Here is a 27,471-nt window from a genome sequence, read left to right as displayed (position 1 = left end):
CTCTCACTCTGGGGCACCGGTTTGAGGTCATTCATTTATTCTCTTGCTCACTTCTTGGGCTGCCGGCTGGGTTGTCTTGTCTGTTTGAGACGAGACTCGGCGTCCATTCTTTGACGACCGCCGCACCGTTGGGCCTCGACTGAGCCCTGTCATTTCCCTGGGGAACTGTAACCAACACGGGCAAAATCGATCCTTTCCAAGGGCGAAAGGTTTTCGCTTCGTTTTTAACACCTAGCCGTCCGATTTCCTCGACAGCCGTTCTCGCTGCCTGTGGCCTTGTCTGTCCTTTGCGCTATCCGATTTCGAATCCGAAAAAAAAGTAGACTGCTCGTGCGTGCGTCACTTGCGACTCCGGACCTGGACCGACGGTCAAGATCTGCCTCGTAGGCCGCCTCGATTCGGCCTCGGAAACCAACACCATCTCTTCTTCTCCCAGGTTATGATTCAGTGGCGATGGCCAAGAGCTGTTGTTGCTATTTTCCAAATCAGACCTCACTACTTTCGCTCATCCTCGGCGCTGCACCGGTCAGCGCGCACTGCATGAGGCGGTAACCACTAACCAGCCCATCTTCAACCATACCACCGTCAATATCTTCGAAACGACGACCCACGACGACGACACCTTCGCAAACGATACGAACCGTCACGCCTCTTGACGAGCATCCCTGTCTCTGCCCGCTGGGCGACCAAAGTTCTGGTGATCCTCTGGCGCCCAGCAGCAGCATTCCGTTCCTTCGCCGGCTAAGCCCCCGACATCATGACACCCCTCGCCATTTCTGTCCCCGATGGGCCGGGCTCGCCAGGTGCAACACGTCGGAAGTTTTCACTCTACGGGGACCGGTTACGGGATAGTGACAACAGCCCCGTGCCGGGTGCTTCGACCGGCGATGCATCACCTTTTGCTTCGCCGTTGGCTTCGCCCCTCGGATCACCTCTTGCATCACCTCGCGTGCATATCGTGCCGTTTGGTGCTGCCTACCGCCATGCACGAGCTCCGTCAGACGAGTCACTCTCACAACTGCCGCCTTTGCCAATGTCACCACGATGGGATTCGTTGTCCAACCCTGCTAAATTTATCCTGCAGCCCTCAGCATCGACCCCGGCATCGCCATTCGAACCCCCGCCACATTCTCCCTCACCTTTTGCATACGACACAGCCGCAAGCACGCCTATTGAATCCCGAAACGCCTCCCCGACATTCCCTCTGAAATCTGCATCGTCACTGGCTGATCTGCGCGCCTACGACAGCCCTCCAACGGCCGTGGAGAACTTCTCGCGGCCGCGGAAACAGAGCATTCGTCAGCCAATCACAGACGCGGCTAAGACCCGGGCCGCCCCCAGCGCCCCAAGCGCCTCAAATGCCCCCAGCTACAATGCCGCCGACCAGTACTTGGAGCTCGTCACCTCTCCTCAACATCCTCTCTGGCCTCCGACACGCCCCCGCGGCCCTTCTGTTTCGTCTTGTCAATCATCGTCGACCTACCACTCGGTCCTCTCTCCTCCCGGTAACGACTTATATGAGCCGCGAGCGCCCCGTGCTAGGACCACCAATGGTGCGACATCATCCGCCGCACGGCCGCCCTTGAGCTACACCAACAGTGGCTCGGCTTCCCCGAGCCCTGTCGTCGCCCCTTGGATGAGTGGTGAAGAGCTTCGCTCGAGCTTCCGCTCCCAATTCACAGAATCAACTGCTCCTGGCACCGCTGTCACAGAACGAAGCAGCGTTCTTACAAAGGACAGCTCCGTCACCTCGCTCTATCCCAGCCCGGAAGGGGACGCTGAGCCAGAGGGTGACGCCGACAACGAGCTCGACCCTGATCTCGACGAGCCGAGCCTTGAGGATGTTATGGGCATGTACGAGCAAGGCTTTGACGACGACGACGAAGACGACAACAACGACAATTACTCGGACTACAACGTCACCATGAACGCCCGCCCAGCTACCTTGACGTCGGACTGGGAGCCGCGTCGGAGCGTCTTGGATGCTACTGATGACGAGGACTTCCCCAAGCGGCCGATTCCAGAGTCCGTCTCGACATTGGATGTCGAGATCCGAATGTCCAAGATGATCTTTACCTCTCCTGCCTTTACATCATCCGTACCCCATATCGCAGAAAAAGAACACTACAGTCGGGGAATCGCTGAAAAGCGCGACTCGGCCAAGTCGATCGACTCAGAACCCTCAGTCAACTCTCAACAACCTCCCTCTGCTACTGAGCCTTCTGTTACACGCTCTCCATCCATTTCGACACCCATCTCTCCTCCCATCTCTCCACCTATCCCGGCACACAAGCCAGCCGAACGTCCCGACACCCCTGAATCTACCAAAGACCCCGAACCCTCGCCCGAACCCCCTGTCATCACTGTGGCCGCCGCACCTACCGCACCTACCGCACCCGTTGAGCCCGAAGACCCCGACTCCCGTGATCGCTACGGCTTCAAGAAGGCGAACCAATACGTCACCCGGGAGCAATACGACAACTGGAATGCTGGTTATACCGAGTACCTGGCCCGCCGTCGCAAGAAGTGGGCCGCGTACCTCAAGGACAATGCTCTTATGACAGATCATCCCAACCGGTTTCCAGCTCCCAACGCAAAGACCAAGCGGTTCGTGCGCAAGGGCATTCCCCCGGAATGGCGCGGTGCGGCCTGGTTCTACTATGCCGGTGGACCTGCGATCCTCTCTCAGCACTCGGGTCTCTACGACAAGCTGACCTTTAAGAGGGCCAAGGACGTTGACGCTGAAGCTATTGAGCGGGATCTACACCGCACATTCCCGGACAACATTAAGTTCAAGCCTCCCGGTGGACCAGAGACGACGGCGTCAAGCAGCACCAGGGAGAGCCGGACGACTATGTCGGATTCCACCCGCAGCTCAAGCCCGGGTCCACTCAACACTGAGGGAGAGCCACCCATCATTACGTCGCTGCGTCGGGTGCTTCACGCCTTTGCCGTGTACAACCCTCGAATCGGCTACTGCCAGAGCTTAAACTTTTTGGCTGGCCTCTTGCTCCTCTTTGTTGAGACGGAGGAGCAGTGTTTCTGGCTTCTCAACGTCATCACAGTCGTCTACCTTCCAGGGACGCACGAGATGAGCTTGGAGGGCTCTAAGATCGATCTCGGCGTGCTCATGACTGAGATGCGTAACTCGATGCCCGCCATCTGGGACAAGATTGGCGGTGAGCTCGAGGCGGACCCCAACTCGCGGCCGTCGACTGGCAAGTCAATGCGGCTTACTCGGGCACGTCGAAAGGAGCTGCTACGCATGTCAACGCCAACAGACCGACTCCCGCCAATTACGCTCTGCATGACGGCATGGTTCATGAGCTGCTTCATCGGAACTCTACCGATCGAGACCACGCTCCGAGTGTGGGATGTCTTCTTCTACGAAGGTTCCAAGACCCTATTCCGCATCGCCTTGGCTATCTTCAAGCTGGGCGAGAACGAGATCAAGTCTGTGGCTGACCCCATGGAAATGTTTGGGGTGGTGCAATCGATGCCAAGGCGACTGATTGACGCCAATGCGCTCATGGAGGCTTGTTTCAAGCGGCGGAATGGCTTCGGGCATCTCAGCCAGGCCCAGATCGACGAGAAGCGCCAGGAACGCCGAGCCAAGGCACAGCTGGACCGAGTACGACAGGGGAAGAACCTCAACACGTGGAACGTGGCGCAATCAGACACAGAGGGCGGCAAGAGGAACATTTTCGGGAAGAAGAGGTCACCGACAGGTGCATGATGTTTCAACTCGGGTTCCCTCCCTTCAATCCTCAGACTTCTACACTTACTCACACATTCACACTCCTTCATCTCTCCTACGACTTTATCAACCTTTTTGCCTCGGCATCCTGCATCCCACACCAGACACGGTGGCGGAGCCGCCGAATCTAATCATGGGATGGCGTTGGACGGATGGCATTCATTGTTTGCTTCGTTCTTGATTCGACCTAGCCGGCACAGTGTCTGCATTTCACACTTGATGTTTGCTTCTATTCTACCTTGTTCTCATTCACATCATGTTCTGTTATTACCCGCAATACCCTGTTCGGGTATTTACTATGTCTCACAAAAGAGGGGAGGGACCAGCGTTGGGCGGTTTGGAATGGACGGGATGGAATGGAAGGCCCCAAAAAAGGAACCTTGTTTTATACTTAATGACGATGGCTTACGGCTGCATTGCGAGAAGACCAAAAAAGCACTATACCACACCAGAGCACCTCAGCAGGTGAGGGAGAGCTCCCGCAGGAAGGGGGACGGGAGCGAGTGGCAGAGTCCCGTCGAAGCGGTGTTTGTTTTGATTGATATAGATAGGGGGCCATATATGACTGGATAGAGGTTATTAGGGAGGAGTAGAATTTGGGGCCCTTTTTTGATACCCCAATGGAATGAAGATATTTCACGGTGAACGATCAAGTGCGTGCATGCGTGTCTCTAATTATGTATATCTTTCTTGTCTTGTGCTATTGTTTGTTTGTTGTGCATGAGTGCAAGTAAATAAATACAAGCCGAGACAGCCAGCTGAAAAGGCGTCCTTGATGAAATCATCCGTCCATTCATGATTGTGCTGTCTTCATTTTCGTCGTTGTTTCGCAAGTTGTCAGGCATGTCTCGTAAGCCATGATGCCCAATGCCAGGCCAAAGCCCAACACATTGAGCTATCCAAATGCCATGCCAAGTTCCATCCTCTCCCTTTTTTGATCCCCCATGATTGTTATGATTCACACCTCACACAACAGGTGGAAACACGGGCTCCCCCATGGCATACCTCTCAACCTGCTGCTTGGCAGTCTTGTCAAAAGCCTCCCGCTCAGACTGGTACTGCTGAGCAATGCGCTCCTCAAGCGGGCTATCAAGCTGAGGCTCCTCGAGAAGATTGGCGAGGGCCTCGAGGACGGCGCGGATCTTTGTGCTGGGCTTCCAGGCGTCGGGCTTGAGGAGGCCGAGGCAGATGTTGCCGAGAGAGTCGTTTGTCACGTTGGGGTGGTAGATGCGCGTGGCGAACTTGACGACGGGGGGCTTGAAGGGGTAGTCGGTGGGCAGGGAGAGGACGATGCCGAAGCGGCCTGGGTGGTAGGGCGTCGAGGGAGGGGGCTGGAGGGTGACGTGCCAGGTGTGGATGGACTCGTTGGGGGGGAGGGAGACGGTGAAGCCCTCGGGGGGTTCTTGGGAAATTTCGGCGAATTCCTGGGACATGGTTAGCGGAAACAGCATAGGAGAAACTCAGAGGGGGAAGGTACCTTTGTGATGCGCTTGGTGGAAGACATTGTGACGGTTGGTGGTTCTGGAGTGTGGTGTTGATTTTGGGGTTGACTCGTCCGATGGCGGGGCAAAGAAATCAAGAAGCTCAAGAAAGGCTAAGCAACGCTCTCTTTCCTTTAACGGCTGTATTTGTCTCGTAGTGTTTAAATCGTCAAGACAGTATCTTACGCTGCGCTGGCTTCGTATTCGTCGAGAAGGTGTGTGTATTCAGCTGAGAAGAGAGAGAGAAGAAGAAGAGTTGGAGAAGAAAGGGAAGTTATGACGATGGTGGGGTAGGTGTGTTAGGCACAAGGTGAGTAACAGTGGGGCCGGCTGTGACCTGGAAGGAGGGCGCTGAAACGAGTGGTGCCTGGGAGTGACTAAAGGTTCATTGAATGAATATTGGTGTTTGCTAATAAATATATTGCTGATGGTATATGAATCACTCGGCATTGTTGGTTGGGATAGTTGCTGTCAAGCTGCCTATTTAGGTCAAGAACAAGGATGTGATGCATCTTGTCCAACAGCTGGTAACCCAACCACCATGATGCATTAGGTAGTTGTTTGGCATATGTATACAACCATCTAAATAGAAAAAAGAAAGCCTGATCATCCCTTTGTTTGTTAAAAGCTCCCTTTCTGCCGAGCAAGCTGAACATGCTCCGCTTCGCAGACTATCGACAAGCCATTGACTAACACCCTTGTAAGCATCCAGCTGCTCCCATGGCCTTCCACTTTAAGACGGCAACCCTCCAGTCTGACTCATCAATTTGACCTACTGACCAAGCCTTTTCGTTTTACCAAGCATCCATGACTAGCAGCTCTGGCAGCCCTTGTAACATTGTGCTTCCTCTCTACTACAATTATCCTCACTTGATCATTGCATTCGCCGTCGTAGTTATTAGCTACAATAGCCACCCTCCTCCTCCGCGAAGGTGACTTTGACAACTCCAACTCCGGCGACCTCTGGCACATCCAAGCGCCCTGGTAAAGCCTCAGACTTCTCAGCCAGCGCCTTCATTTTCATACGACAGTGAGAGCGGCTTTGGGCGACATGTCGGTGGCCTGAGAGCTGGCTTCACGATTCTGTCGTGGCTCGAGTGTGCAAGACCAACTCTGTCGAGTTGAAGGGCCCCATGACGGCTACGTCGCAGAGGTGAAGCGATAGGAGGGCTGTTTGACGCCTTTTGTATTCTGATACAATCCAGATATTGGAAAGCTCTCGAATCCGGGGAACAGCCTGCGTCTTCTAAGCATTGTTGTAGATGTTTGGTTCATAATGAGCTCAACCCAGCTATTGATCCAATTCCCCTTGCCCTTGGAGACTTGAGCCACCCTTCTCAAGGTGCACCCAGAATTATTGTCCATATAATTCTAGCATAATCTCAAAATGAACATGATCCTTCAATCTCGAACGTTTTTAATTACTGTCTGTATCAAATAGTGCTGTTCCTCAACCAAGACATTCAACTTACACCCACCGTCCCGGCCCCACCCTCGGTGAGTTCGGTCAAGGCTCTCTCCCCCACATGGTCCCCTGCATCCCACCTTGACCTTTACAAAAAAAAGTTGTCGAGCTCTTCAACACCTTCAACACCAATCGCAAACCATCACCACCACCTCTCGATCAACACCACACGATCTCTACACGAAAATCGTCGCGTAAACATACATAATCTAGCGTTTTAAAAGAGCCACCGAAGCTCTAGCCTCTACAATGGCCGCTCACGAATCCCAAATGCCCTTTATCCGCAACCTCGCCTCAAGCGGTCCGTCCACCCACCACCATTCCCCCCTTCAATTCGTAAACTAACTCTTTCTTCAGATCGCAAACTTCGTACCGCATCCCTCGAATCCCTCTCAACATTCCTCTCCTCCCGCACGAACCTCTCCGACACAGACGCCCAAAAGCTCTGGAAGGGACTCTTCTACGCGCTCTGGATGACGGACCGTCCCGTGCCTCAGCAGCGTCTCGCAGCCGACCTCGCCAACCTCCTCTTCACGCTAAAGCCTGCTTGCGCTATCCCCTGGCTGCGAGGGTTCTGGGTCGTGGTTGGCGCCGGGTGGACCGACATCGACGTCTTGAGACTGGAAAAGTTTTTGTTGCTCGTGAGAAGGGTTTTTGCTGCGCATGTTAGACTCGCGAGGGAGAGGGGATGGAAGGATGGCGACGTCGAGGCCATTGTCGGTGTTTTGGCCGAGTACCCCTTTGACGTTGAAGGAGACTTGAGAAAGTCACCAGTGGGAATTAGACTGCACGCGCTCGACATCTGGGTCGACGAGCTGGAGCGCGAAGAAGCCCTCAAGGACGAGGCCGCGGCGGGTTTCGTCAAGGCTGTTGGGGAACTGGTGCAGGCTCTGAAGCGATGCCCTGTCAAGCCCGTGAGGGAGCGAGCGGCTGATAGCTACGAGGATGAGAGGCTCCCATGGGCCGAGGCTGGCAGCGATCGTGATGCGATGGAAGAGGATGATGAGGAATGGGGTGGTTTCGATGATTAGACGGGAAACAGATAATGGGCGTATGGCGTTGGGATGGAAAATGTATTGGCTTTTTACATGGGCTTAGAGGTTGATACCAACTGGAAGAGATGTCACCATGATCAATCAGAGCAAATAACTACACAAAGAGTGCCAAGTTCAAACGCTCTCGCTTGGGGATATCCATTTCATAAGCAGCGTAGACTGCCCTTTGCTTCCATGACAGGACACATTATATCAGCAACCGTGCCAGCGACAACTACCAAACTCTTTCATCACCTCCAATCGTCTCATCCTCGTCGCCTCCAATGTCATACCCCATCTCCCTGGCTTCCTCTTGTCGCTCTCTTTGAACCCTCGCCTGGTGCCAGGCGTCAAACTTTGCCTGCTGTTCAGGCGAGTGCACGCGACGCTGAACGAGGCCCTTCTTGCGTAGGCGTCGACGGTGTTGGCGCTTCTGCTCAAACGAGAACCCGCTGATGTCAACCTTGGTGATGTCTCGGTCGTAGAGCACGTCCATCGCGTCGGCGATCCAGTCCTGCAGCTCTTCGCCCAAGTGCTCGGCCATCACGCGACCACGACCGCCAGTAGTCCACTGATCCAGCTTGACAGGGATCGCGGTGCCAAAAGTCGGGTCGTTGATAGACCACACGCAAGGTGTGCTGCCACAGCGAGTTGGGCGACAGAACATGGCACACATGGCCGACTCGGCAGCGTACCAAAGCGAAAGCACAAGGACCAAGAGCCCGAGCCAAGATAGACGGAAGGGCTTGCGATGGTAGAGGCGTGGGATGGGTAGGTGGATGTAGGAGACGGTGCCGGTGCTGGGATGCGTAGTGTAGACAGCGGGGGCGCTGTGTTTGTCGGGGAGGAGACCCATGCTTTCAACAGCTTTCGCGGGCTTCTCAGCCTTCTCGGGTTTCTTGAGTTTCTCAGTCTTCAAAGGTTCTAGCTTGATCGTCTCGTCGTCAGAGACCTTGACTTCGACCGGCTTGTCCTCGATCTTCTTCTCCTCGTTGGCCTTCTTCTCGTCTGCCCGGTTCTTGATGTTGACCTGATCAGAGAGGCGCTCTATTCCCCTTGCCGCCGTGTGGATTCCGTAGAGGCTGCTCTTGAGAGTATTGTTCATGCGCGTGAGTCGGACAAGGTCAGAGTTGTCGTTCTGCGGGTCGATCTGGTTGGTCCTCGTGTTGAGTTTTGTGTCAAGCTCCAAGTCAAAGTCGAAATCGTCATCAAGGGAGGGATTCTGGGGTAGGTTGTCGAGGAGAGCTTCAAGGTCTTGTGACGGGGCTTTGCGGCCTAAAAGAACCTCCTCGAGGTCATCCAAAGTGGAGTCATCAATGTGATGCACGCGCTGAAGCTCTTTGAGGTCGTCTTTGACTGATGGTAGCCTTGCCGAGTTTTTTAGTGGTGCTCTGCGCCGTGACAGTGAACGAGGGCGCCGTCTTCTCACGCCCGTCGACGAGGTTCTGGTTCGGGGTTTCTCGTCTGTCCCGGGATCTGATGCAGTGTCCCTGTCACTACCACTCGTCGCCACAAGCTCCGTTCTCTTATTTCGGAGCGATGTCGATCTTGGTCGCAGTGGTCGTTCTTCTCGTTTCAGTGGCTTCTCCTCCTGTGCCTTCTTCTTCTCCTTCTCCTTCTCCTTCTCCTTCTCCTTCTCCTCCTTTTCTTTCTCTTCCTTGATCTCGATCTTTTCCACCTTGACCGTCGCTGGTGTTTCCACGTATGCGCCCGTGACCCTTGGTGTTGGCATCGTCAGAGGGTCTGGCTTGGGAGCCCGGGGTGTCGCCTCGACATCCTTCTCATCGTCCGACTCTGGCACCGGCGAAGGAGCCCTCATAGAGCCCTTCTCCGACTGGTTGTCTGCCGGCGCAAACAGGTTGGCCTCAGCCGTGATCCGGTCCGTAGGGTCCGCCTCCGAATTCATGGATTTCTTGCTCTTGACAGAATCCGTAGATCGATTTCGGGCTAGACCAGCAAATCCAACCGTGGGTTTGCTATCGGGATCGCGATTTGGTCGATGGAAACGATGCCGCAGTCCATTGTTAGTGGAGGGTAACGGAATCGCCGATGCAGTGTCAGGTTTGGGGTCAGGCTTCGAGTCTAACGGTTGAGATACCGGCTTGTCACTGTCGGCCAGCCGTCGAGGCTCCGCCTCCGGAGCAGGACTTAAGCTTGTAGCCCTGGCCAGCTGTCGCAGCAGGTCTCGTGAATCCGTGCGTCTGTGTGACAAGCTGGGTCGTACAACATCTTTAACGTCGTTTGATTCATTCCCGTCCTTCTCGTGTGTTTCTATGCTGGCTCGTCGTGACTTGTAGATCGTCACAGGCGTGTCAGGTATTTGCTCGCCCGCAATCTCAAATGCAGACTTTGGTCGAGGCAGCTCCCTCTTCTCAGGCTCAGGCGATGGTTTCTTCTCTGGTACTATCCCACCGCTCGTCTGTGGTCGATTTTCTTCTGGTGACAGCGAACGTATCATGGAATTTTGCTCCCGGATCTCCCCTAGCCTGATGGAAGCAAAAGACCTCCTGGGAATCCCGTTGATCTCACGCTGTCGTATGTCGTCCAGTTTGGTATTTTTCGGTCTCGCCGCGTGGCGATCCGGTATGGGTATTTGGTGTTCGACCTTTTCCTCACGGTCTCTAATCTCATCCAGCTTGGTATTCTGTGGCCGGGGCGGTTCAAGGGGAATATCGCTTCCTGTCTTGACCTCCCTCGTGCGAATCTCATCCAGCTTCGTGTTGCGCGATCCAGGCGGTGCCACTCTCGTCCGTGAGTTGATGTCAACTTCACTACCCTCATCGAAATGGATCCGGTTTGCAAACGGCCGGGCACCCATCCGAATTCTCGGACTGTCGGAAACTTGTAAATCTCCAGCCGTAAAATCATCATCAACCTCCCATGCAAAACTCTTTGCAGGCGAAGGTTCTGGAGCTGGCTGTGACTCCCCCCCACCCTCAATTGAAGGTAATGGATCCTCAATCCCAGGGACCAGTGCCGGAATTCGACCCTGATTCGTAAGATCGTCTTTCGAAGGCATATGTCTTAGCCAGTTGGAAGGTGGGCGCAACCCACTAAGCGAACTCGCCGGCCGATCCTCCTTGACAACATCGCTCGTTGTAGTTGCAGTCTCTGGGGCCGGCGACCTAGGCCCAAGCCCTATCCTAGACGTTGCATATAAAGACCTCCGTCGCGGCGATTCGCTCTTTTCGGGCGACGGCTTTTTGTCAGGTATTGTCGACGAGGCTAGCGATTGTCGCGAAAAAGGTCGACTCGGCGCTTTCGTATCCAGGTGGTCTTGTCCCAATAGCTTCCTCATCCGGTTCTCGTCCCCTTCCCGTCGCTCGCGCCAGACCCGCGGGGCAGGGCTGGGCGACGCATCCATAACATGGTCCTCGGTATCATCGTCCTTCTCTTGAGCAGCCAGGGTAAAAGCTTCGTTCATGGACAGGCGCTTCCGAGCAGAACCGCTAAACCCAGGCTTCAGCATCCTTGTCTCGCGAGGGGAGCCGAAGCTCCCTCTCCTCTCGGCCTCGGCGCTCGTCGATCGTGATAGGCCGTTGACGGAAACGCTCGAGCGCAGTGTCGGGATGTTTGTCCGCGCGCGATTCGCATCATTCTCTTTGTTCCTGTCCGAAGCAGGTGCCCCAAAGAGAGGCTTCCTCCCAGACTCCTTCACCACAAGCTGGCTCGGTCTCCCGAATGACCGGTCTCCAAACGAGCTCCTGTCGCGATCCATGGGCGAGTATTCCAAGCGGTATTATTGGTGGCTAGAGTGTGATCGATAGTACATGGTCGAGAGCGCGTTTCATAGCATCGCGACAGCAGTGTTGCGCCAAGTCGAAAAAAAGATGCTGCCAAGTAAATAAAAGGTCGTACAGGTAATGTCGTGGACAGATTGGGGTATCAGGAAGTTCTCAATGCAGCAAGGAGGGAAAAATAAACAACAATAAACAGAGTCGCAAAAGTGTGACCAGGTGTTTTTGTCTGGGTCGTGGATTCAACTGGACGCGTTGAATGGAAGGTTGGAGGCTGGCAGAAGCGGCCGGGTCTGATGGGGCCGTCTTGGCGCCCGCGACTTAACTGCCTGTCAACTTTAGCTACCTGGCCGCTTCCTTCCATGGTGCCTTCCTCACCGGTTACGGTGGCATCGGCAGAACCAATCATCCGGCCGCCGACTCGGCCGCCACAGTTTGGCTGCAGCAATTGATCACTTAGATTGACATGCTGTAAGTACATTTTCAAGGAGTCATTGATTTGACAAGTAAAAATCATGGTCCTGATTATTTTGTCAAGTCTCTGTTATCATCCCCCATGGTGCTGCTCCTATAGAGGCGCCACCGCTTATACCCAGTCACTCACTGACTCACATACATCCAAGACTTGCAGAACGACTATGCCACCAAAGGAAAGCAGTGGATAGCCAAGTATTTAAGCCAAATTTTCTCATTACTTTAAACTTTCTTCTTTGCTTTTAAAACAATTCGAGAATTGTCTTCACCTTGTTCTTATTGAACGTATATGTGAATTCAACTGGCTGGTCCAGGCACCTAGACACCAACACTAGTGCTCATAGACAACGAGATCAACTTCACTTAACAGCAAGGAGCCATTGAGTCACATCGAATTCTGTCAATCCAACTCCAATTGATTCACAATGACTGTCGACTCTCTCCCCAACGCTATCAGGCCTCTAGGTCCTATGTATGTGTAACCTCCTGGTCAATGATAACTGCTAACATCTTCTTAGTGAGATTTACTCATCTTCTCGCCACCCCCTAGGCCTATACCGCTGTGTGGCAGTCACCGGAAGATACACCCTACCCCAAAATTCCTCACCTTCAAACACAGCCATCTTGGCGGCTCTTTCAAACATTATTACTATGCATCCCATGCTCAGAGTGGGCATTGCGGATGAAGACACCAACAATGCTCACTTCACCCACATCCGCGAGATTAACCTCAATGAGAATGTCGAGTTTCGGGAAATCCCTGATCAAGAGGACTATGAAAAGACTCTTGAATACGTTCAGGCCTGGTGTCATGATCAGCTATGGAGCAATGTTGAATCTCGTCCTCCCTGGCGCATCATCGTTCTCAGACCAGGCTCGAACCCTTCTTTTGAAGATGTCATTTTCTCATTCCACCACTCTCTGATGGATGGTACTAGCTCTAAGCAGTTCCATGAGCATCTCCTAGTCGAACTCAATGCTCTTTCCACTGAGTCATCCTCCAAGGCTGAAACACTCCTCTCATTCCCCGAAACCCCCTCCTTGCCAGAGCCTCAAGACGTCATCCTCGCCTACACGAATAGCATGTCCTTCTGGGCCGCTACACTATGGAACGAACTCGGCCCTTCGTTTCTCAAGTCTGCCAAATCTGCTATCTGGGCTGGCAAACCCATCGACTTTGCCCACCCACACAAGGCCCGTGTCCATGCGGTCGACATCTCAGCTCCAGTAGTGGCGAGTCTCCTTGCCGGAGCCCGATCTCATGGCACATCTATCACAGGCCTACTACACGCTCTCATCCTTGCCTCTCTTGCAACCCGCATCCCCGATGCTCCGGCATTCGCATCTTCCACACCCATCAACATGCGGCCATACATGTCATCCACCGCAAACCCCGCCCTCAAAGACACCTACCGCGTGCTCATCACAACCATGGCACACCAATTCGCTTCATCGGATGTCTCAGCCCTTCGCAGCCCCAAGGCAGATCTAGACGCTCTCATCTGGCACCACGCCCGTGAACTCAAGACCCAAATCAAGGATAGAGCCGCCACGCTCCCCGCCGACGACGACACCAGCCTACTCCCCTACATCTCCGACTGGGCATCTCACTGGCGCAAGAAAGACGGAAAGGAGCGGGACGACTCGTGGGAGCTCAGCAACATTGGATGTTTGAGCATTCCTACCCCTGAGGAGGGCAAGAGGAGCATCTCGCGTGTACTCTTCACTAATGGCATCATGGTTGCTGGCGGGCCGATGAGCATCAGCGTGGCCAGTGTTCCTGGAGGTGCCTTGACGCTAGGAATTTCGTGGAATGAGGATGTTGTGGAAGAAGTCATTATGGCCGGTTTGGCCGAGGATCTCGAGGGGCTTGCGGCGAGATTGCACGAGACGGGCAAGTTTGCTAAGGACTAAGTCTTTGCTATGATAAGAGAATTACAAGAGCTATGGGTCATGATATAAAAGAAAAATAGAGGATAGACTAGCTATTTCGCGTATCACCGCTTGAAGATGGAGGCCCAGATAGATATAGGCACACAGTTGACGCATCTGCAAGAACCATGGCCAAAGAGGCATCTGAACAGAATGATGTGCATTAAAAGCTGTATTTGCAAATATGGTCTGCTTCTCTTCTCGTACGTTTCCAAAGGTCTACGAGTCGTCTCGCATTCAACACAATCCGCCTCTTTCACAGCAACTGCAGATCCATCCCAATCTATCCAAACGCCGCGCAAATTATCATGCAAAGAAAAGCCCTTTTCTGAGGCGGTTCTACCAGCCTTCTCCGGGGGTCCGTCTTGTCCGGCTACCGCCACGGAAGTAGTCGTACTGTGAAGGATCGCCCGCATCCATCTCCTCGTTCTGTGCGAGGCCGCTATAGCCACGGGGTCCGCCGCCCATGGCACCTACTGAAGGGCCAGGAGAGACTGAAGGCGTCATACGACCTCCTGGTGTGAGGTTGCTCACAGGAGGGGCCTGGGCATTTTGGATTAGTCCAAGTCCAGAGGAGCTGCCATTGTTCTGCGAATACAAGGGGCTGCGGCCACGGCTAGGCACCTCTGAGCCCATAGTTGCTTGCTGGGTGAATCCACCATACGCCGGGGCAGCTGGTCGGTATGCCGAGTAACTTGTATCGCTGGTGCTGGACATGGACATCAAACGCTGCTGTCCAGGGTTAAAGGGAGAAGAGGAGCGGCCAACGGGCGTGCCAGGTCGCGACGCCGTGTCGCTTCCATCCCAGGATCCAGGAGTATCAGGACGCATAATCTCTCCAGGGCGGCCGTAGATCTCGCCGCCACCATGATCCTCTGCAAACTCGGCTCGGTTCTTGTAGAATTCAAAGTCCATCTGAGTATCCGACACGTACTCGAAGCCAGGGATGCTGTTGGCGGTCTTGCCTGGCTTTCCGCCTTGCATGGGGTCGAGGGCGTACATGTCCGAGTAGCCACTGACACTCATCATGTCGCCTTGGTTCACTTCTCGGCCGTCTGTCAGTCGTCCCTTGTAGATTCCAGGCAGGAGGTTTTGCGCCTTCGCATGCACCATGGGGGTGATGAGGGGCTTGTACAAGGCAGGGTGGCCGAATCGGTTTGCCAATCGCTCGCTGCGTACGCGGGACTCCTTGGGGTTCATTCCGTTCTCGGTATTCTTGGTCACATCTTGAGTGGTGTAGTATCGAATCTTGTTGTCAAAAGCCCGGTTGCAGTAGATCTTGAAAAAGAGCATGAGGAACGGCAGTGGTACGATGCAGTAGAAATGGAGGTGATTTCCATCACCACGGACCCAGCAAGTAAGCATGACAACCAGGTTCGAGAGCATCGTCGCGAAGATGAAGCGGTTGAAAATGACACGCCAGAACATACCGCCAGACTCGGTCTTGGTAACGAAGCGGTACAGAAGCAGGTACTTCTTCAGCCAGGAATCAATCACAAAGTACATGGCAGTAGCCGGGAGCACCAGAGGCTGAATACCCGCAAAGCACATGGTGACAGTGGCGTAGAAGAGGAAGTAGTTGTAGTAACTGGCGTACTCGAAAGGAGGAGGGGCCGTGAGGTCGATCAGCTCTCTCGGAGTCGGACTGCCCAGCTTCTTGAGGAAAAAGGCCTGAACCAAAGGCCAAAGCTGAGCAAGATCGATGGCTGCACCGAGCTGACGCTGAAGCAAATAAGTCACCCAAAAGGGGCTGTTGGTGCACAGCGCACCGAAGAGCAAATTGGCAATATCGTTCTTGACAATGATCTTCCAAATGTCGGTCGCCCCCGGGCTTGACGTGTCTCGGACGACGCCAGACACAAAAGTCCAGATGACGCTGAAGACGGAGAAGATGATGAGGTTGTTGAAGACAAAGAAGAAGTAGAGCTTGGCAAGGACGTGTCTCTCTCGGCCCGTCTTGGTCTGGTCACCGGCCTTGATGGAGAGTCGGCGGAAGATGATGGGCAGAACCAGGTAGGTGAGGGACATGAGAGCCGGCGAAGCAATACCCTGCACAATACCCCAGCTCTTGGGGTTCGCGGTCAGTGTTCGGTTGAAGGCTGGCCAGACCGATCCCAGGTTTTGCAGGTTGACCAGGAAGATGGCAATGCCAAGGTTAGGAATGACCCAGAAGAAGGTCAGAAGAGTAATCCAGAAGTTGTTGATCCAGCGTCTTCGACTTCGTGTAGCACTATACAGCGGCATATTTTCCCAGATGATGTCGTTAGGTCGGGGCGCAAGTCTGACAGTGGCGCCAACGGGCTTCTTCTTGCGGCAGGAATAGGCAATGCTATGGGCCTCTGCAATATCCGAGTAACTGGCAAAACCGTAGGGCATCGAGCCTCGCTTGTCCACACTGGCGCGGACCTCCTTGATCTGGACCTCGAGGTCTCGAATACGCTGGGTGTAGTACTCAATGGCATCAACCTTCTGGCCCTTGGGGTACGTTCCGTACGATCGATCCTTCTTGGATGGTCGGCACATGGGGCGAGCGACAGGGACGTTGTTGGGGTCCTTCAGATATTTGGCCAAGATACTCTCGAGCTTGCGAACGGCGTGGTCGTGCTGGGAGATGAGAGAGGGAAGTTCCTTGACGTTTCGAGCAACAGCTGTTCGGGCAAAGGACGAATTGGGCGCAACCGTGTCAATGATCCTCGCGATACCTTCGTCAGAACAGCCCTTTTTGGGGATATCGTAAACCTGGGCTAGTGTGAGTGAGAAATTCTATCAACAACCTCAATAGACCTTACCATCAGGGTACGGGAGTGGAGACTCTTCTGATACTCCTCACTCTCAAAATACTTTCTCCTAAGCTGGAGCACCTTCCTATAGTTGAACCAGAGGTAGATGGCGATGATGATGTTGAATACCCAGGCGATGACAACCTGCGCCCAGATGGCCTGGCCCCAGACATGGAGGGGGGTGATCTTGGAAACCCAGGTGTTGCCGCTGTCATCACCAATAGTCTTCCAATGCGACACATGGACGGGAAGCAGAATTCCGACGCCGGTGACGCACAGGGTGAGAAACATGTTGCGGCACATGCGGACGAAGCGCAGGAAGATGGTGGCGTCCATGCCGATCAAGTACACAAGCTGCTCCTCCTTGGTCTTCCACAGCGTTGTGATCCACGACCACGGGGCCTTTCCTATAGGCGGCGGTGCGTGCTTCTCGTCGGCGTGCTTCATCTTGGGGGCGTAGATGGCCTGGTGATATGGTCGGAGTAGGGAGAAGCAAAAGGCGATGAAGATTGTTACGGGGAGCGAAATCGCCAGCGCTGAGTACATCGAGGCTGCTTGAAGCTACGCACGAGGCGTCAGTAGCCGGTACGCGTCCGGAACAACCAGAAGAGACTTACCTGGTCGTTGTATGGGTTCTTGAGCAGATCGAGCAGCTCTTGGCCAGCATCCTTTCCTCCGCCTTGTTGTTGGCGGCTAAACAGACGGACAACATTGCCTACGTCCATCATGGGCGAGTACTTCGCCAACGGGCGAAGACGTCGAGGCTTGACTCAAAAGAAGTGTGGGCTTGCAGAAGCCTCTTCTCGCGCAGCCACGACCAGAGCTCTCTCAATTGTTGTCGGGGATTTCGACTTGTCTTTGGAGTCGTTGGCCACGTAACAGATTATGGAATTGATTTGCGCAAACCGCCGGGTTGTATTTCTCGTATTCGCTAGGTCGAAGGGGGTCGGAGAAAGATCAAAAAGCCGAGGAAGCACGTAGTCTATGAGCGAGAGGAAAAGACGACGCGGGCATCAGACAAGCAGGTCAGGAGGAATACGCCACACAAACCCGCTCGCTGACAATAAAGAGACTGTCGGTGGTCCCCAGAAAACGAGAGTCGCTATGCTGTAAAGAAGTTCGGGGGAGGGCCCGTGAGCGAAGGTCGATGCGCCGAAAGGGGGCAGCACCCAGGGATAACGTTAGGCGATGGGAGTATAAAGAAGGGATGTGAAAGAAGGAAAGGGGAGGAAAACGAGAGGATCGAGATGGGATAGGTAAGGTAAGGTAGGGAATGGATGGATGGATAGGAATAGGGTCCGATGATACGGGGACGGGAGGGAAAAGGTAGGGCTGGGGAAGGTTCTCAGGAGCCATGACAAGATGGATCCATCTGGATCCCATGGTCCATGGATGGATCCCGTTATCATGGGGACATTTTGGGGGGAAGCCATCAACGGGATGGCTTGGCGTGACCGATTGTACAGTGCAGGTGGCGTCTCCCGCACCAATAATGCACCACACGTTGCACGGCATGGCACAGTGCATCTCACTCTCAGGCACACCCTCAATCATGGACAAAGTTCCAGTCATTCAACCGGGCCGCCGAGACCACCAACACAACGCTTCAAGGCCAAGTACTGTACCCCCCGCCGAATTTTTCTAGCAAGCTCCCCCGGTACTCGAACGTAAATCAAGGCCCTGATTCGCCCCCGGCGCTACTCGCACCATACGGCACGGCCAGTTGTGGCCCTTGCCAGCAGCAGGTTTCTAGCCAGCTACAGGTACAACACAACCCACACCCGCCAGCTCACCCTCTTTGTCGCGGCCTCCGCGGGGGGTCCCATTGCTATTTTTGACGCCTCAGACCCGCTGTGGTGGGGACCCTTTTTAGCACATTCAGGGCCCGAAAGTCTCTGGGATGGCCTCGCAGCCAGTCGTCGCCCTCCACTGGCTTGGACTCGCCACGCCTGGAGGCCTTTACCCCTGCATGGTTCTTTTTTTTTTCTGTTCGGTCTCTGCTGGGTGAGAGTGAATTGGTTGTAACGCTGTTTTTGTTGTTGAGAAATACGAAGACCTACCATGCGAGACATGCATGGGGTATGCCGCCGTTGCAGTTGTTGTTAATCCAGATGAGGAAAGTGATGGGATGGTCTCTGTATTCTTTCAGAAAGAGATCCATTTGCAAAGAAATCGAGGTTGGACTCGACATTGACGATCGATGGTTTAAGCACCCTTTTCTTTGTGTTCAAGTTGTTGTCTAAGACGAACATCTTTGACGGCAGACCCCTTTCAAGACAAGGAAGACGCAATCCGTCCCGGAACCTGAGTAAAAAAGCAACTTGTCTCATTCCAAACTATTCCGAAGCTGACGCCCAAAGCGCCTCAAATTCCCCATCCCTCGAGGTTCAGCATTCAGGCATCGACAATTGCTTCAAAGACGTAGACTACGTAGGTAGTTCACTTTTTTTTTCGCCACCATCCCACAATACCGACAAGAACAGTCCGGGTTTTCCTAGTAGAGTCCTAGACACGCAATCGATCGCGCCCAAGAAAAACAAAACCAGACAAATCGGGAAACATCCATATTCTCGTACGTTCTGGGTGTTTGAACCAAGAGGGACTTGTTGAGCTACTGAAGCTTGTTGTAACTTGAAACAGCCTTCACGATTAAAGTGGGAAAACACCTCTAGGACTTTTTTTTTCTTCTTGATCATGACTCGCTGGCCATTCAGTGGCTCGCAATTGCAGGACATGTTCGGACGATGCGCTTGGCAGGCCCTTTTCTTTTTCTCTTCTCAGTCTTTCCTGTGTCACGCTAGAATCTCGACCGATCTGACAAGACCGCCTGTCCGGGCCCAGGGGTAACAGGGCGACATGGTCGAACCAGCAAGCGACGCGTGGAGGACTAGAGAGGCCTAGGACTAGGATTCCACACGTAGCCGCCTCAAAGAACGCATCACTACAACCGTAGAGTCGCGCTGCCGTTACGTCTCGGTGGAGACTGGCGTCAGCGTCTCGCTCTTCGTGCCGGTTAGCACCCTGTTTTACACTGGTGGGTAAAGGATGGAGAATACTGGTATTCGGTGTCTCGTCTGGCTCTGCCATGATTACAAGTGCCGATGAGCATGTACGGTATTTGCAAGTCTAGCATTCCTACACCCTATACATAGGAAGTAATAAGTAATCGGTGTCAGATGTTTCCCTCGTCAGCTCATAACTCCCTACAAGACATCATATGAGCAAGGGTCAGCTTCCCTTCATTCTCAGCTTACCTCAGGTTCCTTCGATATTATTCTTCGTGCGTGAACTGACCCCGATGACACACATCTTCGGAACGATGCGATTCCGTTACAAGACATGAGCTACTACGTAGTAGAACTCTTCCCGTGGCTGTGTCCACGCAACGTTCCTCCACTCCAAGGATTTCCCTCGACTTCTTTTTCGACAAGACCGTTGCGGAGGGAGGGAGGGGGGGCAGCATGACGACACGTTCCTCCACTTCTCCATGCGAAACCGGGCTGGGGATGGCATTATCGGCCGCTGGATCAGCCCCGAGAAACCCGGTCGGAGGCCCCTGGGCGGGAGGAATTGGGCACGGCGGATTGGTGGACGGAAACCGATCTATTAGGTCGGGTTTCGTATTCAAAGTTCATCATGCTTGGTGAAACCAGATCTGGCGTTCAGCGTGGCCGGTTTCCAATTGATTTGGTGCTGCTGACTTGAGGCCTCAGGGTAGCCTGTAGAGTCTGCCATTGCGTCGTTTCAGAGGTCCAGAGATCCATATACCAATGCTCCGGCCACCTGCTGATCATCAAGTTTTGGTTCCCTTCGCTTTCCGTTAGGACATGGCTGTGAATCATGGGCTTTCATCCAGTAGTCGTCATATAACGAGGCAAGGGTGAAGCAGAAAACAACCATCGTCGCCACAACTGCTTTCAATGCCAAAAATGTCGACATACCACATAGACTGAAAACACAACGTGGAACAAATGGTTACTACTAAAGCAAATATACAACCAAACCGAAACGCAGGCAGACCTCGGGAAATTGCCCTGTTCCCATAACCAACCCTGCCATTTTCGCCAACCATTCCCCAAACTCAACCGTACATGAAGCCATCACTCATAGAAACGTGGAAGCCATGACAGGCTGAGGTACAATGACGCTTCAGAAGGAAAGAAACCAAACTTATTCAGCCTCGACGGGACCCTGACTCCGCGTCTTTCGAGCCGTCTTGCCGACAGCAGGAGGAGCCTTCTTCTCCTTCTTGGCCTTGGTGCCCTTGCCGTTTGTAGGGGTTTCGGTGGCCGTAGGCTCGTCCGCGACGTCCTCGACCCGGGCCTTCTTGGCGCGCTCCTCCGGCTCGGCCTTCTCTGCCACGGCGGGGGCTGCACCGTTAGTTGCCGGCGCCGCTTCACCAAGTTTGCGCTTCTCTCCCGCGGCCGCCTCAGTGACGTCGTCAGCACTGGGCTTGCTGGCGCCGTTAGTTGCCGCCTCGGTGGGCTTGTCATCGGCAGGCTTGTCTGTCATAGTGGTATCCTTCGGGGCCGAGACAGCTGGGGCGGATCCCGTCTCGACACCCGTGGTGATGAAGGCGACTTCGTCCTCGTTCTTGGGCGGTTCCTTGGATTCCTCCTCAATGTTTAGCTCGGGTCTCGGTGTGCCGCCCGCTGGAGTCCGGTTGTTGATGGGCGTCTCTGGGACCGACATTACCTCGACAGGCTTGGGCGCAGGGACACTCAGGCCAGCAGGCTTGTTATCCTCCGACTTGGCAGGCTCCGAAGGAGCTGTTGTGGTATCCATGGTGGGAGCAGCAGCCTTGGCCTCGGGAGCCTTGGGGTCAGGCGCGCCGACTGGGAGAGGTCAGTTGTGGTCTCGAGTGAACGCAGATGGGCATGAAGGGGCCTTGTCGCATCGCGGACAGGCCAATTGCACAGCCTCAAGGCATACGCGATGAAAACAAGGCCATTGCGATGGCTGGCGATGGGATATACCTTTGTCTATAGCTGGAGCGATGCCGTCCGACATGATGATGACGTAAGGACTGTCGTCGCAACTCGAGTCTGGCTTACAAGCTGAAGTGCGCGCGACACGAGGGAGCTAACAATGGGTACGGATGATGCCTGGGATGATGTTCTAGAGTCGCAAGAGCTAGGCGATGCTTCACGATGAAGATGGAGGAAGAGAGGTCAAGTTGGGATGAGCCACAAAGGATGGGAGTGAGGTTGGCTGGGAGCGCACGAGGTCACGACGGTTCCACAGCTGGGAAGGGACGAGAGGGCGAGACTTGCTTGACCCTCGCGCCGGGATAGATTACTGTACCGTACCTACCTAGGTACAGTAGCTCTGGGGAGCTCCGAAGCGGAGGGTGGCACAAGCCCGTCTCCCCAGAGGTTCCTCGTCACGGTAAACTCGCGGGCGAGGAACCTACCGGCGAGTGCTCAGCTCGAGTAGCTCTCCGAGTCGGGTGGACAAGGCAAGGCCCCTCGTTTCTCCATGACTGCATCGGGCTAAAGCAGCGCCTTTTCGTCACTGGACGAGGACAACCCTGGCACAGTGCCGTGGCCTAGACGAGCCAGAGGAGCTGCGATGTCGCGGACTGTGAGAACTGCCCGAGTGTTCGCTGAGAGGGACGGTGTGAACTCTGACGATCGAGACGGAGTTGGATGGAGCTATCAAGTTGCGGGGAAAAGCATGGTGGGCCGGCAGCCCGAGACCCCAAGCCACCGATCTGGGAAAAGAGGAGGGGCGAGCGCCGGAACCAGTCAGAGACGGAGACGCGTCGATGATGTGCTGCTGTTAAGCTGCTGTTGCCAATTGCTGAGGGAGCTACAGATGAAGCTGGGCATGACGGGCATTCGCGGCTCTGGCAGACATGAACCAGGTGTTGGGGACATGGTCAAGATTCTGTTTGATGGATAAGGTCAGTTCGTATTGGCCATTGAGGGCTGAATGCCACGGCTGAGTGGAAAATGATCCGTGTGATCTCAAGCTGACCATCTCTGATGGGGAAAGCTGGTGGTTCCATGGCTTGCATGGTGAATGTTACGACCGTGTTAGCGAAGCGAAGCGGCATCGGGCAGCTGAGGTACCTGCACCGCCACAAGACTCTGGGGCTGACGCTCACCAGCCACACCTAAACTCAGGGGCTCTGAATCTGCAATCTGTCTCTGATCGCGGCAGCTTAGTCATCATCCACCATCGCCAGCAAGCTTCAAGGTGTCCCCTGAGAGAGTGGCTCGACGCGAAGAAACGAGCCATCAACGCGATCAACCGACTTTCCACGCTCTTTTTTCGCTTGCGATACCCTTTCGACTCTTTGTGAGACTTCTTTTGTAATATCCCAATTTTTTCCCCATCAAATAATCCTCCTCATCACCCCATCACCACCGTCACGATGGCCTCCAAAGCGAACAAGTACTCGGTTATCCTGCCAACCTACAATGAGCGCAAGAACCTCCCCATCATGACCTGGTTGTTGAACCGCATGTTCACCGAGAAGTATGTTCACCTAGTGGTCCCAAAATCTCCAGAAACGTAGGCTGACCTTTGCAGCAACCTCGAATGGGAACTCATCATCGTCGACGACGGCTCCCCCGATGGAACCCAAGAAGTCGCCCTCCAGCTCGTCGAGGCCTACTCCCCCCACGTCGTCCTCAAGACCCGAACCGGCAAGCTTGGCCTCGGAACGGCCTACGTCCACGGCCTGCAGTTCGTTACTGGCAACTTTGTCATCATCATGGACGCCGACTTCTCGCACCACCCCAAGTTCATCCCCCAGATGGTGGCCCTCCAAGAGAAGGGCAACTACGACATTGTCACTGGCACCCGCTATGCTGGTGATGGCGGTGTTTACGGCTGGGACCTCAAGCGCAAGTTCGTCAGCCGCGGCGCCAACCTGTTTGCCGATACTGTGCTCCGACCCGGCGTTAGCGACCTGACTGGTAGCTTCCGCCTGTACAAGCGATCCGTCCTCGAGAAGGTCATCTCCAGCACCGAAAGCAAGGGATACAGCTTCCAGATGGAGATGATGGTGCGCGCCAAGGCCATGGGCTGCACCGTCGCCGAGGTGCCCATTTCGTTCGTCGACCGTCTGTACGGTGAGAGCAAGCTGGGCGGTGACGAGATCGTCCAGTACGCTCAGGGTGTCTTCAACCTGTGGCTCAAGGTGTAAGAATATGATGAGGATCGATGATATTTACAAAAGGAGCACATCTTGTTGGATGGGGGCGTTTCGGCGGGAAGAATAGTACCGTTTAATCTAATACCACATTTCTTCAGCGCCTTCATGTGAGCTGCTCTTGTTGTTGTGACATCTGGCCAGATGTTTTCATCTACATGTTTCTCCCTCCTGTCACCATGATCGTCTGGCCTGTAACATACGAAAACAGTGGACTGGCTACAGCCAGGATACTGCTCGCCGCCTCTGTCGCAGTTCCTGGCCTTCTCAGCGGGATGTCTGCATGTGCAGCATCTCCCGCGGCTTGCTTCTGCTTGGTCGGAATTCCCAAAGCAATCTTCTCACCATCGGGGCCTTTCACAAAGGCCCCTTCCTCCTTGGCTGCTGTCAACCTCGTAGAGATGTGCCCAAACGCAACGGTATTCGCCCTCACACCAAACATTGGACCCCATTCCTTAGCGATAGTCTTGGTGAAGCCCGTAACTCCCGCCTTGGCAAGCGCATAGTTGAGCTGCCCAGCATTGCCGTGCACGCCAGACGTCGACGAAATGTTGACGATGCAACGTGGAGCCCCGTCCTTTACGCGGAAGTAGGGAGCCGCGGCGCGGACGAGTGTGAAAGGCGCGGTGCAGTGCAGGGCGATGATGGTGTCCCACTGCTTGTCTGTCATCTTGTGGATGACGCCGTCCCAGGTGTACCCGGCGTTGTTGACGATGATATTGATCTTGCCATCGCCAAACTCGGCGGCGCGCTTGATGAGGGTATCAATGTAGTCTGCCTTGAGGACATCTCCAGGGACAGCAATGGCTTGGCCGCCATTGGACTTGATGCTCTCAGCGACAGCGTTGCACTTGTCTGTTGAGTGTTAGTTTTCGACGGAGTGAAAGTATGATGTGAGGATCTCACCAGCGTCGATGTCTGCAACAACAACCTTCGCTCCCTCGTTGGCAAATAGTCTCGCTGCCTCGGCGCCAATGCCTTGTCCACTTCCAGTGATGATAGCCACTTGGCCAGCCAACATGCCCTTGGGGTAGTTGAGGTGGCCAGCGAGTTGGTTGACGCGATCCGACATTGTGAATGTAGTTTACGAGGTCCCAAGACTTGAAGATAGTTGCGAAAGGGAAACGTGCAAGCGTCTAATGAAATACTGGACCAGCTTCTGGATCAAGGCGATGAGTGACGTTGTATTGTACCATCTGTGCCGAGGCTCCAGACGGCTTCGGCCCGGAATGTGGGGTAGCTCCGGACAGGGAGCCTCGGACACGGCGCTGGCTTACATCACCGTGGTAGAGATACAGGCTACACTGACGGCATTATGAAAGATACTTGTCAAGTTGTAATTACGGGTTAGCTGAGTGTTGCGAGAATGACAGACTTGCCTACTAGTGTGGTCTCCAGTACAGATGTAGCGTTATTGCTTGTCTGCCACCGACCCCCCTTCAAGAACATCACAACCACAGTGTAGAACTCAGGGTAGTTAGTGTTTCATATTAATCGTCACTACAGCTTAAAGTCACTGTTTGTCTTCTCCCATCCAGCAGATGACACCTCCATCGCTGCAACCCTCTCCGTCAACTTGAGCTTGAGGTTCCGGTGCTTCTCCGTACACAGCTCGTACATAGTCGACAGGTTGAACAAGAGAGTATGCGATGACAGCCCCGATTCAACCAGCTCCTCAAGTATCTCTCGTCCCTGGAGATTATTAGCTCGTGTCGACACAATGGGCACCAAAGAACTTACCTCCTGGATCCTGCCAAGATACAACAGACACACAGCCGTGTTGACGCCAACCATCTCGTCGTCCATAGTCTCCTTCAACTCCTTCCAATTCTCCAACGCACTTTCATACTCGGCGTCTGCCATATCGCAGAGCGCTGTGATGAGCTTCTCGGCATTCTCATCGCTTGCAGAAACCTGGCGCGCACACGCTCTCGCGCTATCGGCGTCTCCAAGGTGAAGCCACAACAACGCTTTTGACAGTGTCATCCTTCCATCGCCCCGGTCCCGCAGGGTGCTCAAGTGGTGCGCTGCGCCCGTAAGGTCTTCCAACTCGATGAGTGCGCCGGCGACTTGGATACCAAGATCACTGAGACGAGCTTTCCAGAGCTCTGTGACCGAGTTGTCATGCTGGGCTGCTGCCTTGGCGATCCGGTCACGGGCTTCTCTGGCGAGGTCGTGGTAGCTCATGACAGCTCGTCGAGCGTCACCGAAGCCGAGGGCCTGAAGGCGCACATTGAGGACGCGGAGCTCCCAAGGTACCAGGTGTTCTCCTGTTGTCTCATCGACATACTTTCTGATATCGTTGAGATCCTCCAAGGCCTTTACCTCTTGAGCAGCCAAGGGGGTCGCGTCAATAAGGGTCAGACATGCCAGGCGAGTGTAAAGCAGGCTAAAGATTTTGGCGGAATCCGTAGGATCTATTCCTCCGCTGGCACCTGAGCCCGTCAGTTCTTGGACGGCAGCGATAGCAGCCGCTCTGAAGTGGCCGTTGGCGAGGAGCTCTTCGAGAGGCGCCTCGGGGCTCGGCTGCTTCTGCGAGTTGCGGAATGCTACCGGCACGTTGAGAGGAGTGAGGGGGTGGTAGATCTCTGGGCGAAGGAGAAAAGAGAAATCCTTTGCTTTGGCCTCGCCGAGTTGAGATACAGGGGTTCCTGCGGAGGATCGAGGAAGTGGTGATGAGATCCTGGGTCGATGGGTTGATGCTCGGTGAGCAGCGACAGCCGCGGGTTGGTGAGATGTCAGAGGGTCACTGAAGAAGTTAGATGACGCTAAAGTGTTGAAGGAACGAGTCTCACTCGTCGACATCGAGAGGTCCTTTAGTAGAGGACCGTGGTCGTGCTGAGCCGCGTTAGCTGAGATGCATCGCTTCACAGTCGAGCTGTTAAGGGTAGTTGGCGATTGAGATGACGTGCCCCCTGACACGCGGGAGTTTGAATGCGGCAACGTGCGGCACTGGTGTAAAATTTGGAGACGTACTCTTGGTGACAGACTTATTCCGAGAATGCCCTTGACTTCCTGTTCTTTGTGGTTCACCCATGATCTTGATTTTAGAGGATTATCTTGTTGAAGCTGGAGTTGGACCCGTGAGCTTGGTGTGATGATGGGCAGCGCGGATAATCATCGGCTATCATTCTTGACTTCACCTCCACGACGACATGGGATTCAAGACTCATCAACAGCTTCGCGTCGAAGAAAGGACATGTGTTTATTTCTGTGTGTGATATTTAGCTACTAATATTTGGAAATGAGGCACGGGAATGTTGATCCTTTCGTAAGAAGACGACAAGAAAGCCGAGTACCTACCTCCCACCAGCCACACAGCAGGACACAGCTTGTACACCAACCTCTCAACAGCGCGGTAATGACCTCGAGAGTTAAGATATGAATTAAAAGCTCCTCCAAGCCTGTATCTTCAGCTATGATAGGGACACCTGCCAAGACCTTGCCTGGTTGGGCCAACGCTGGTAGCCGTCGGGAACTGGCACCTCCCGACGGCAAGACTGACATGGCACGGCTGCATGCGACGGGAGCTTCGCACGGCACGTCATGTTCTATTGAGTATTGTGAAGTTCGAGACTTTATATCCACCGCAGATTTAGTCCCCAAAGTACCACAGAAGAAGCAAGCAATCAGTTCTTGATCGTTACTT

General features: G+C 54.2%; 10 protein-coding genes across 10 annotated transcripts; 4 read left to right on the top strand and 6 right to left on the bottom strand.

The window, feature by feature from the left end:
* Positions 1-757: 757 nt before the first annotated feature.
* Positions 758-3,736, top strand: LRP88_01505 (uncharacterized protein; the record flags this gene model as incomplete). Its single annotated transcript, XM_083238187.1, has 1 exon — positions 758-3,736. The coding sequence occupies one exon, from the start codon at positions 758-760 to the stop codon at positions 3,734-3,736; it is 2,979 nt and encodes a 992-aa protein (XP_083106692.1).
* A 986-nt stretch (positions 3,737-4,722) lies between these two features.
* LRP88_01504 (ubiquitin-conjugating enzyme/RWD-like protein) lies at positions 4,723-5,261 on the bottom strand (the record flags this gene model as incomplete). The annotated part of the gene is made up of 2 exons (XM_083238186.1): positions 4,723-5,181; positions 5,235-5,261. The coding sequence occupies 2 exons, from the start codon at positions 5,259-5,261 to the stop codon at positions 4,723-4,725; spliced, it is 486 nt and encodes a 161-aa protein (XP_083106691.1).
* Positions 5,262-6,952: 1,691 nt separating this feature from the next.
* Positions 6,953-7,734, top strand: LRP88_01503 (nucleolar protein,Nop52-domain-containing protein; the record flags this gene model as incomplete). The annotated part of the gene is made up of 2 exons (XM_083238185.1): positions 6,953-7,004; positions 7,061-7,734. 2 exons carry the CDS (start codon positions 6,953-6,955, stop codon positions 7,732-7,734), a joined length of 726 nt encoding a protein of 241 aa, XP_083106690.1.
* A 238-nt stretch (positions 7,735-7,972) lies between these two features.
* On the bottom strand, positions 7,973-11,455 carry LRP88_01502 (uncharacterized protein; the record flags this gene model as incomplete). The annotated part of the gene is made up of 1 exon (XM_083238184.1): positions 7,973-11,455. One exon carries the CDS (start codon positions 11,453-11,455, stop codon positions 7,973-7,975), a length of 3,483 nt encoding a protein of 1,160 aa, XP_083106689.1.
* A 1,144-nt stretch (positions 11,456-12,599) lies between these two features.
* Positions 12,600-13,862, top strand: LRP88_01501 (alcohol acetyltransferase; the record flags this gene model as incomplete). The annotated part of the gene is made up of 1 exon (XM_083238183.1): positions 12,600-13,862. One exon carries the CDS (start codon positions 12,600-12,602, stop codon positions 13,860-13,862), a length of 1,263 nt encoding a protein of 420 aa, XP_083106688.1.
* Positions 13,863-14,219: 357 nt separating this feature from the next.
* LRP88_01500 (uncharacterized protein) lies at positions 14,220-17,385 on the bottom strand (the record flags this gene model as incomplete). The annotated part of the gene is made up of 3 exons (XM_083238182.1): positions 14,220-16,619; positions 16,670-17,221; positions 17,278-17,385. 3 exons carry the CDS (start codon positions 17,383-17,385, stop codon positions 14,220-14,222), a joined length of 3,060 nt encoding a protein of 1,019 aa, XP_083106687.1.
* A 3,445-nt stretch (positions 17,386-20,830) lies between these two features.
* Positions 20,831-21,670, bottom strand: LRP88_01499 (uncharacterized protein; the record flags this gene model as incomplete). Its single annotated transcript, XM_083238181.1, has 2 exons — positions 20,831-21,495; positions 21,637-21,670. The coding sequence occupies 2 exons, from the start codon at positions 21,668-21,670 to the stop codon at positions 20,831-20,833; spliced, it is 699 nt and encodes a 232-aa protein (XP_083106686.1).
* Positions 21,671-23,039: 1,369 nt separating this feature from the next.
* On the top strand, positions 23,040-23,816 carry LRP88_01498 (dolichyl-phosphate beta-D-mannosyltransferase; the record flags this gene model as incomplete). The annotated part of the gene is made up of 2 exons (XM_083238180.1): positions 23,040-23,143; positions 23,198-23,816. 2 exons carry the CDS (start codon positions 23,040-23,042, stop codon positions 23,814-23,816), a joined length of 723 nt encoding a protein of 240 aa, XP_083106685.1.
* A 160-nt stretch (positions 23,817-23,976) lies between these two features.
* LRP88_01497 (SDR family NAD(P)-dependent oxidoreductase) lies at positions 23,977-24,894 on the bottom strand (the record flags this gene model as incomplete). Its single annotated transcript, XM_083238179.1, has 2 exons — positions 23,977-24,677; positions 24,729-24,894. The coding sequence occupies 2 exons, from the start codon at positions 24,892-24,894 to the stop codon at positions 23,977-23,979; spliced, it is 867 nt and encodes a 288-aa protein (XP_083106684.1).
* A 428-nt stretch (positions 24,895-25,322) lies between these two features.
* On the bottom strand, positions 25,323-26,859 carry LRP88_01496 (uncharacterized protein; the record flags this gene model as incomplete). Its single annotated transcript, XM_083238178.1, has 3 exons — positions 25,323-25,514; positions 25,563-26,737; positions 26,799-26,859. The coding sequence occupies 3 exons, from the start codon at positions 26,857-26,859 to the stop codon at positions 25,323-25,325; spliced, it is 1,428 nt and encodes a 475-aa protein (XP_083106683.1).
* Positions 26,860-27,471: the final 612 nt, after the last annotated feature.

The sequence above is a fragment of the Fusarium phalaenopsidis genome (assembly GCF_050370095.1).
Source record: "Fusarium phalaenopsidis strain FUZ10S chromosome Unknown contig_32278, whole genome shotgun sequence".
Classification (NCBI taxonomy): domain Eukaryota; kingdom Fungi; phylum Ascomycota; class Sordariomycetes; order Hypocreales; family Nectriaceae; genus Fusarium; species Fusarium phalaenopsidis.
Note: the sequence above shows the minus strand (reverse complement) of the source record. Positions and strands in the feature narration are given on the sequence as shown.